At 52.9% G+C, this 9,194-nt stretch overlaps 1 protein-coding gene across 1 annotated transcript; it reads left to right on the top strand.

Annotated features, from left to right (window-relative positions):
* Positions 1 to 1,724: 1,724 nt before the first annotated feature.
* BHLHA9 (basic helix-loop-helix family member a9) lies at positions 1,725 to 2,417 on the top strand. The gene has a single exon (XM_068529506.1). It carries the CDS (start codon positions 1,725 to 1,727, stop codon positions 2,415 to 2,417), a length of 693 nt encoding a protein of 230 aa, XP_068385607.1.
* Positions 2,418 to 9,194: the final 6,777 nt, after the last annotated feature.

The following is a 9,194-nucleotide window of genomic DNA, read 5'->3' as shown; positions in this document are numbered from 1 at the left end:
CCCACCAAACCACCTCTCCCTGGTTTTTCTGGGGCTGGAAGGTCCACCTGCTGCCTCCTGGTCTGCCTGACTTTGAGCCCAGGGCCAGGCTTTTCTGAGGCGCTGGGCAAGGCCGACGAGCAGGAAAGCGATTCACCTCTCTCTAGGGTGGCCTTGAGGGGCTAAGGGACAAGGGATGGGTGTGGGAGCAGAGGTGGCTGTGGAACCTGACACTCAGGAACCATAGTGTCTGGGCTTTGACCTGATACCCTGCTTCCCACTCTGAGACCCACTGAGACTAACATTGTGGAGCACCCATGAGAGCTCAGACATCTGTGTGGCTCAGGCTCAGGGTAGGATCCTGCTTGAGGCCTGCATTTTTGTGTGACTGTGTGTCTGTGTGTTGTAGGGACAGTGGGAAACAGCTTGAGAGGTGAAAACATCCAGTTGTAGCTGCTTTCATTCACTTTTAAATTTCACAGACATTGCAGATTTGGGGAATAGAGCCCTAGAAATACAATGTCCTTAGGGTGTTTACAGTCTAGTAGGCAAGGCAGAAAATAAAACAAAGAACAGCCCTATTTTTCTCCATAGAGCAATTCATAGTTTGAAATAATGGGGTTGTTAGTCTGCTCTTTGGCGAGATGGATGTGAACTCCATATCCATCCCAGCTGTTAACACAGTCTTGGCATTTTGGAGGCATTTGGATTGTGGCTGGGAATGATACTGACCTTGGTGAACCATACAACTTACTTGTGGATGCCTGAAATTCCATTGCGGGGGGAGTCTTTCTCTAGGACTAAGCATTATTCTTTTTCTGATACCCTGTGTAAAATTAAAAATCCCTGGGGTGGGGGTGGTGAGTGGGTTCACTGAGTTCATAACATGGCAGTGCTGTGTCTTGAGCTGCTCAAGGACCCTGGACTCCAAAAGATGCCCTGATGGGTACCACAAGGGGAGCCAGGGGGCCACCAGACAATCGCCATCACCCTCTGAGTCAGCACTCAGCCCAGCTCTGCCAGCAGAAGAGGGAGCTAAAGAGAGGTAGGAGATGAGTTAAGGCCCAAGCAAAATCCAAAACCAGAATCCCAGCCAGCCTCACTCTAGTAGCTGAGAAAGCCAGAAGTTCCAGGTCCATCTTATCTGCAGGGCCCTGCTGTATCTGATCTGCCCCTCCCTTATGGGTCCCGCTGGAACAGTCATGCTTTCCTCTGTGATAGCCCTGTGGTTGCCCACAGGACTTGACAAAACTTTCAAGGTTCTTTAAACACACTCAACTACAACTGGGGCCCTTCTGTGCACCTATCAGCAGTCCTGACCAGAGGCCAAATGTGGCACCCTTTTTGGGGTCGGGAGTAAGAATGTGGAACCCAGCCACCCCAGAGAGGCCCTGGAGTGAAGCAGGGCAAGCTCTCCCTGCGGCTGGAGTACTGCCCTGGGCGTGGCCCGGCTGCCCATCTGGTCCCTTCCTACAAGAATCTGCATGCGTCCTCCCTTCCTTGCTTCCTTCCTCTGGGTTCCTCCCTCACCAACCTACCTGGAGGCAGGTAATAAAGCAGGAGGAGGGAGATGGATGGATGGGGAGGGCGGAGAGCCACGTGGTGCCATAAAGCCCAGCTAGAGAGGGCCTGTCCCGGGAGTGTCCAGACTGCAGGAGTCAACGCTCGGAAGGTGGACTGTCAGGCTTGTGAGCCGGAGCCGGAGCCGGAGCCGGAGCCGGGGCAGCAAGGCCCGGGAGAAGGCCATGCACCGAGGCGCGCCGGGACCAGGCCTCAGGGGCCTGAAGGGGGACGAAGGCTCTGCCCAGGACTTGGGGAGCTCTTGCCTGGAGGCCGGGAGGGATTTTGGGGTGCTGAGAGAGAACGGCAGTCCCCGCGGCCTGGGCGAGGCAGAGGAGGTGGTGGGCAGCAGAAAGCGCAGCCGGCCGGTGCGGTCGAAAGCGCGGCGCATGGCGGCCAACGTGCGGGAGCGCAAGCGCATCCTGGACTACAACGAGGCCTTCAACGCGCTGCGCCGCGCGCTGCGGCACGACCTGGGCGGCAAGAGGCTCTCCAAGATCGCCACGCTGCGGAGGGCCATCCACCGCATCACGGCGCTCTCCCTCGTGCTGCGCGCCAGCCCCGCGCCCCGCTGGCCCTGCGGGCACCTGGAGTGCTACGGCCAGACCGCGGGCGCTGGGGACGCGGGGGACGCGGGGGACGCGGGGGACGCGAGCTCCAGCCCGCCGCAGCCTGCGCCGCCGCCCGCCGGGCCCTTCGCGCAGCGCTGCGCCTCGTGCTTCCGGCACACGCCCCTGGGACAGGCCAGGGCGGCGGCCGAGGCGCGGGGCGTGGCCCAGGCCTCCGCGGGAAGCTGGCGCCGAAGTCTCGGGGCTCCCTCTGCTTGGCCGCGGGGCCACCTGCGAGCGGGCCCCGGGCTGGGCTACCAGCACTCCTGACCCGGCACCGAGAGCACCCGCGGCCCTGGAGGAGGGCCGGCCTGGGAGGAGCCAATGACCCGATGACTACAGAAGGGAAGATTATAAAATCATCCTGGGCAGAACTGAACGGGCTGAGGCCAGAGGGGGAAAGGAGGCGCTTTGCCAGTGGGAAGGAACTCTGGAGCCTGGGGCTGCACCCCTTAACCACCCCCAATCCCAGCCAGGGTTGGCAGCTCCAAAAGGAACAGGATCCTGCTGGGTTCTTACCTTTGGACTTGACGAACTCTTCTTGGAAAGTGACTTTTGCATCCCTGTGCCTCTAAGTCCTGCTGTTTTTTAGGAGAATGGGGACGTTTGGACAGGGGGGTGGTGGCATGTGGGAGCGTGGGTGGGCAGCTGGTGTGGTCTGAGGGCACAGTGTGGGGTCCCCTCCCCCTGCCTGTGCTGATGCCCCAAGTCTGTGATCTGGGAGAGGCCATCAGGAGCAGCTAAATAAAAAGGAGAAGCTATCGTCTCTGTCTGCTACCAGGACTCTATTGGGGCCAGGAGCCCAGGGTGGCAAGAAGGCCTGAGGGGCTTGAGGCCTGGAGGCTCCCCCCGGAATGTTGGGCCCTGGCCTGAGTGAGGCCCACGGTAGGTACTTGGAGACGTTGGTTCCTGGTGAGACCCCAGGTGTGACGGAGCACTGTGAGGGGCTCTGTGGGAGAAGACATTATCTGGAGACAGCAAGCGGGACCGGGAGGCTAAGGATGTGGTCAGCCTCCTCTCTGGCCCCCACCCCCCTCGCAGAGCTGCTGTCTGCAGTGAGCCACAGAGATGGTGGCAATGAGAGCGGAGTCTGGGCCAGTCTCAGGGAAGGAAGCTGAGGCCAGGGCCAAGGACTGGGGGTAAGTCCTGCCTGTACCCCAAGCTATGGGCGGATGGAGCTCCCAGGGAAGAGTGGGCCAGTGCAGCCAGGGCCTCTGTGATGAGGGGCAGACTTGGAATCCAGGAAAGTGGGCCTCGGGCCAAGGCTGCTGAGGAAGTGGGAGGGACAGCCAGCCCCCCAGAGAAGTCTGGAGAGCTGCTCTGCAGCTAAGACGAGCACTCTGAGCTTGTGTCCGGTCTCACTTGGGCTGGCCCGGCTGATGTTGCAGGTGCTGCCTGCTGGGGTGAGGACCCAGGTGTGCCAGGGGAGGCCTGAGGGCTTTCTGGTCTCCTTGGAGAGCTGGGCTCTTGCCAGCTTGGGGTGGGGGGAGTTATACAGCTCAGAATGGGGGACCCCACAGAAGCTGGAGAGATGCCTATAGTCACCCAGGGAGGAGTGAAGGGTCCCCAGAACAGCTGAGATGAGGCTCACCATCCTGATTACAGGTGTCTTTGCTTTCTGCAAGTGAGACACTGGCTGGCACACTTGGCATCTGGTCCACAGGCCTCATGGCTCCAAATTTCACAGGGCAGGTAGATGTGTCACAGATCACGGGAAGGCTTTGACTCTGGGGCAGAGGGGTCTTGGGGCCTAGCTAGGAGCAAAATGTGGGACTCGGCCCCAGGCCTGCCCACTGAGCCTGCCCTATAAGGGAGAGGCAGTGTCACAGTCTAAGAGCGGAAAGGAAAGAGCCAGACTGGCCTGGGATCCAATCTCTGTTCTGCCACTTACTACATGTGTGACCACTTAACCTCTCTAAGCCTCCAGTGCCTCACCTCTGACACAGGTGATTTCACCTCAGTGTGGCTGTGAGCATTAACATTCGTTCTAAGGTACAGTTTCTGGCAATTAGAAGGTGTTCCACAACTTAGTACTGTTTGCATATTATAATTTTATGACAGACCAGCCTGGACAATGCTTCCACCTTGCTTCAGCCTCAGGTTTTTATTCTGTGGAAACATAATAAAATGACCATCAAGTCCTGCTTTCCAAAGTTCCAGGATGGAAAGAAGTGACGTTCTTCCCCGGTTGCACTCTCAGCCCTGGAAGGGCGAGGGCGCCCCCTGCAGGTAGAAGCGGGAGTGCGCCGCAGACTGTGAAGTCAGCCCGAGGATGCGAGGATTTGTCTCCTCACTTACCAGCTGAAGGAGCTTGGCAAATCGCCTAAGGGCTTTGAGCCTAGGTACTTCCATCCGTACAATGGGCTGAAATAAGTACTTACATCATAGACTGTTGTGCAGACTAAAGGAGAGAATGCATTTAAGGCACTTAGCATAGTGCCTGGCCCACAAAGCACTCACTGCATGGAAGCTATTAAGACAGATTCTATTCACAGGGTTGTTATGAGGAGAGAATGCATGGGAAGGTGTTTTATAAACTAAAGCCTCCAACACATTAACACATTGTTTCATCAGGGCTATTTGTTTGCACACATCTGCATATTTACAAGATGATAAGTATTTGCCTGGCATTCTGAGGTTTTTTTAACATGTGCACATTTTGTGCATGCTTACAGAGATGTGTAGATCTGTGAATGTGTGTGTGTGCATATGTGTATGTATTGACCTAACAGGTACGCCCTCCTCTCCCTGATTCTTTAGGGGATACTAGGCCAGAATACCTTTAATTATGTGCCTTCCAGGTTTTCTGGAACTCTTGCTTGAGTTTTTTAATCGGCTTCCTAAGACCATATCCGTTCTCCAAGATAACTGATTTGCTGTGGAAAGAAGATAAATCTGTGATAAAGAAATGGAAGTTATCAACCAAGACCACATAGGTTTATCCAAATATAGAGAAAAATAATACGAGAGGCACTGAATGAATATAAAAAGGAAAGTTCTGGAAAGAGAAAACACACATATAAGAGAGAGCTGCTAAAAGTTATGGCCAAAAGACATGAACGACTGATACCTCAAGACAGAAATTATGTGTCTATAAGGTTAATCCCAACAGATCCCTCAAATAGTGTTCAAAGGAGAGAGAGGGTTCACTTTGAAAGGGCAGAAAATAATAACAATTTACAGCACTTTTAGCAGCTTTACAGCATAATGAATGAGACATGCCAGCAAAGTAAATAACAACTCTAAGACCCAGTGTTGTCAGGGATATGGAGAAAAGGGCACATTTACAGATTTCTACTTGTACTGTGTGTCTGTTCCCTTTTTGGTAGAGAACAATTTGGCAAAATCGCAGTAAAAATACCCCAAGGGAGTAATCCAAAAGGAAAAACAAATTTGCAAAAAGGCAGTCCCAGCGGCACTGTACCTATCGATGAAAGATTTTGAAACAACACAGATGCCCAGCCACAGAGGCACGGGCAAAGCATTCTCTAGTGTTGTAACAGGATGCCAGTTATGGTGAGTTCGGGGAGCGGATCACAAACTGGTCTGTGCCCGCTGATTATAAGTGTGGACAAACAGGTGCAGGAACAGACCTTGAGAGAATTTGGGAGGATGTAACAGGGTTAGTATCCATTAGGGTTTTTTTTTTTTTTTTGTAAAGATTTTTTTTTGATGTGAACCATTTTTAAAGTGTTTATTGAATTTGTTACAATATTGCTTCTGTTTTAGGTTTTGGTTTTTTGGCCGCCAGGCATGTGGGATCTTAGCTTCCCGTCCAGGGATCGAACCCTCACCCCCTGCATTGGAAGGCAAGGTCTTTTTTTTTTTTTAATCTTTACTTTGTTTGTAATTTAATTTTTTTATACAACAGGTTCTTATTAGTTATCCATTTTATACATATTAGTGTATATATTTCAATCCCAATCTCCCAATTCATCCCACCACCACCACACACACTTTCCCCCTCTTGGCGTCCATACGTTTGTTCTCTACATCTGTGTCTCTATTTCTGGGAAGGCGAAGTCTTAACCACTGGACTGCCTGGGAAGTCCCTCCATTAGGTTCTTGATAATTGTTTTTAAAAGGTGAAAGTTTTGTTTCCTTAGGGCACCTTCCAAAGAGGAGTAGGGAAATGTTTTGAGCACAGACAGCAGGATTCCTTTGGAGGGACCCCACCTCACTGGATGTGAAACTGGGGTGCTTGCTGATGGGTGCATGACCACATCACGTTTTGCTCACACTTTGCACGTATGTGTGTATGTGTGTGCAGACACCAGAAGGCTGCCTGGAGCACTGGAGCTGGGCCCAGGCAGGCCTCAGTGAGAAGTGGAGTTTTCTTAATTACTCCTGCCTCATCAGCCCCATATGGTTTCCTGACACCCAAGGCGATGCTGGGGATAAAAAGGGCCTTGGGGCGAATTCCCTGGCGGTCCAGTGGTTAGGACTCCACACTTCCACTGCAGGGGCCACGGGTTCGATCCCTGGTCGGGGAATTAAGCTCCACACGGCTGAAAAAAAAAGGCCATGGGTACAGATATAGGGGGGCTTTTTACCTCTTCCCCTTGGATTAAGCTCGAACTTACCTACCCTTCTGAGGTTTGCTTCCCTGTCCATTTTCCACTCCACTGTTTACATCTCAGCATCCTTCACACCCGGGGTGTCCCAAGGGTGGGAAGGGCAGAGGTGGACTTAGCGCCGGCGTGGACACACCCTGGGCACTTTATTGGCGTCTTCATCTTCCTCTGGGTCATTCAGCCAGCCATCACTGCAAGTCAGGCCCTGGGCGAGGGAGCTGGGGTCACACCTGCCCACTCCAAGCCCATCTTGGGACCTCACAGCCCATCAGGGAGGGGGCACAGAGAGGAGAGTGACTTTCTTCAGTTCCCAACATCCACACTAGAGAGCAGCGAGGCCACCCCGCAGCGGAACAGAAAGGCCAATACACCTGTGTAGCTGCAGGCGCTCACAGCGCAGGCGGCCACCTGAGGCCCGCGGGCGGCGTGAGGGCGGAGTCGGAGGAGGAGCTCAGCGCCCTCCCTTCTAAAGGCTGCAGCGGGCCCAGCTGCTTGCTGCTCTGCAGAAAATGGGCCCAGGGTTCCCAGATCTTCATGTTAAAAGTCTGAAACCCCCATGTTTATGTGAAATGGATTTTTAAAAAACACTGTTGAGCCAACACTGTGCAGGCCAAACCCACTTTGCATGATGAACGTGGCCCGTGGGCCTCCATTGAAGACCTCAGCTGGGGGGGGAGTGGGGAGGCCGCACCTGCAGGCGGGGGCAGGACCGGGCCAGAGGAGGAGCAGCTGGCTGGGTTGGGCTCACCAGCCCCGGAGCCCAATCCCGGTGCTCTGGTCCTCGCCTCTGCGCCTCTCCCTGGTTCCCACTCCCACTTCTGGTCCTTTCCCTCACCACCACTCGGCCACTAGATGGCACCACAAGCCGAGGATCTCACAGCCGACAGAGCAAACCCGGCTCCCAAGTCCCTGAACCCCAGCATACCTGGTAACCTCGCTGCCGTGGGCCACCCTGGGGACTTCTTGGCTTTTTCTCTTCTCTTCGAGTTTTTATTAAGTCAAAAAATCCCTTTATGTCAGCTTCCTTCTGTCCTCCAGGCCAGTGCTGCCCAATAGAAATATAATGCAAGCCACGTTTTAAATTTTCTAGTAGCCATATTAAAAAAAGAAAAGAGACACAGGTGACATTAATTTTAATAATGTTTTATGTAGCCCAGTATATCCAAAATATTATCATTTCAGTATGCGATCTATATACAGTGTATTAACGAGACATTTTACATTCTTTTTTCTCGTACTAAGTGTTTGAAATCTAGTATATGTTTTATACTTACAGCACATCTCAGTGTGGATGAGCCACATTTCAGGCGATTAGTAGTCACATTTGGCTGGAGGCTATGGAATTGGGCTGGGCAGCGGTAGGTCCACAGGGCCTGAGTCCATCCCCCCAAGAATCAGCTCCCAGGTTGTAACATGGAATTCTGTCCAAGCTGGACACGGACTTAGAGTCTAGGGGTCTCAGGCACCCAACCTGCCACCCTCTGCAGGAGGTCTCTTATTTTAAATGGCATTAGCCACTCTCTCGAAGTGAGAGAGTGGCATGGACATATATACACTACCAAATGTAAAATAGATAGCTAGTGGGAAGCAGCCGCATAGCACAGGGAGATGAGCTCGGTGCTTTGTGACCACCTAGAGGGGTGGGATAGGGAAGGTGGGAGGGAGACGCAAGAGGGAGGAGATATGGGGATGTATGTATATGTATAGCTGATTCACTTTGTTCTACAGCAGAAACTAACACACCATTGTAAAGCAATTATACTCCAAAAAAGATGTTAAAAAATAAATAAATAAAATGGCATTAGCACGTTTCTGGAAGTTCCTGGGCACAAGAGCCCAGCTCACTCCCTCTGCCCCATCCCTGGCCTGGGGGAGCCCTCCTCCCATCCCTTTGTGGCCAGCTCTCCACTCCCTGCCGGTCACACTCTGCCTCCTTTGCCTAGTCACGGCCCTTGTTGGAAGCAACATTTCTGAAGCCAGCTTGATACACAACCCAAAGATATTTCTTTCCACTAAAATGGCTCATCTTGCTCCAAACCAGCCCCTGGACTTGGACCAGGGATTGATATCTGATTGGGATACAGTTTGAGATGACTCTGGGCCTCGCTTTTCTAATCTGTGATATCAAAGGATTTGAACTCCACAACCTCTGAGACCCCTTCTCACCTCTAACTTCCCACCCCCAACCCCCATGACCTATGCCCTCCTCCAAACCATACACAGACACACACACACACACACCTTGGTGGTTCTAGGTCACCTTATAAAACAATGTAAGGAGAGAGATCGGGGACATAGAAAGAGATGCAGAGAATAGAGAAGGTGGCAGAAACGGAGGGAGGAGACATGAGAGAACAAAGAGACAGAGGACAGGCAGCCAGAACCGAGGCCCTTCAGAGCCGGCATCTGCCCTAAGGAGCTCCTGAAACAGGATCTTTGCTGGCTTTTTAAAAGCACCTTAGAAAAGCTCTAA

The sequence above is a fragment of the Eschrichtius robustus genome, chromosome 20 (genome assembly GCF_028021215.1).
Source record: "Eschrichtius robustus isolate mEscRob2 chromosome 20, mEscRob2.pri, whole genome shotgun sequence".
NCBI lineage: Eukaryota > Metazoa > Chordata > Mammalia > Artiodactyla > Eschrichtiidae > Eschrichtius > Eschrichtius robustus.
This window is presented reverse-complemented; position numbering and strand designations above follow the sequence as displayed.

Coding starts and splice junctions, on each gene's coding strand:
- BHLHA9 (XM_068529506.1), top strand. CDS start 1,725: ATGCACCGAGGCGCGCCGGGACCAGGCCTCAGGGGCCTGAAGGGGGAC.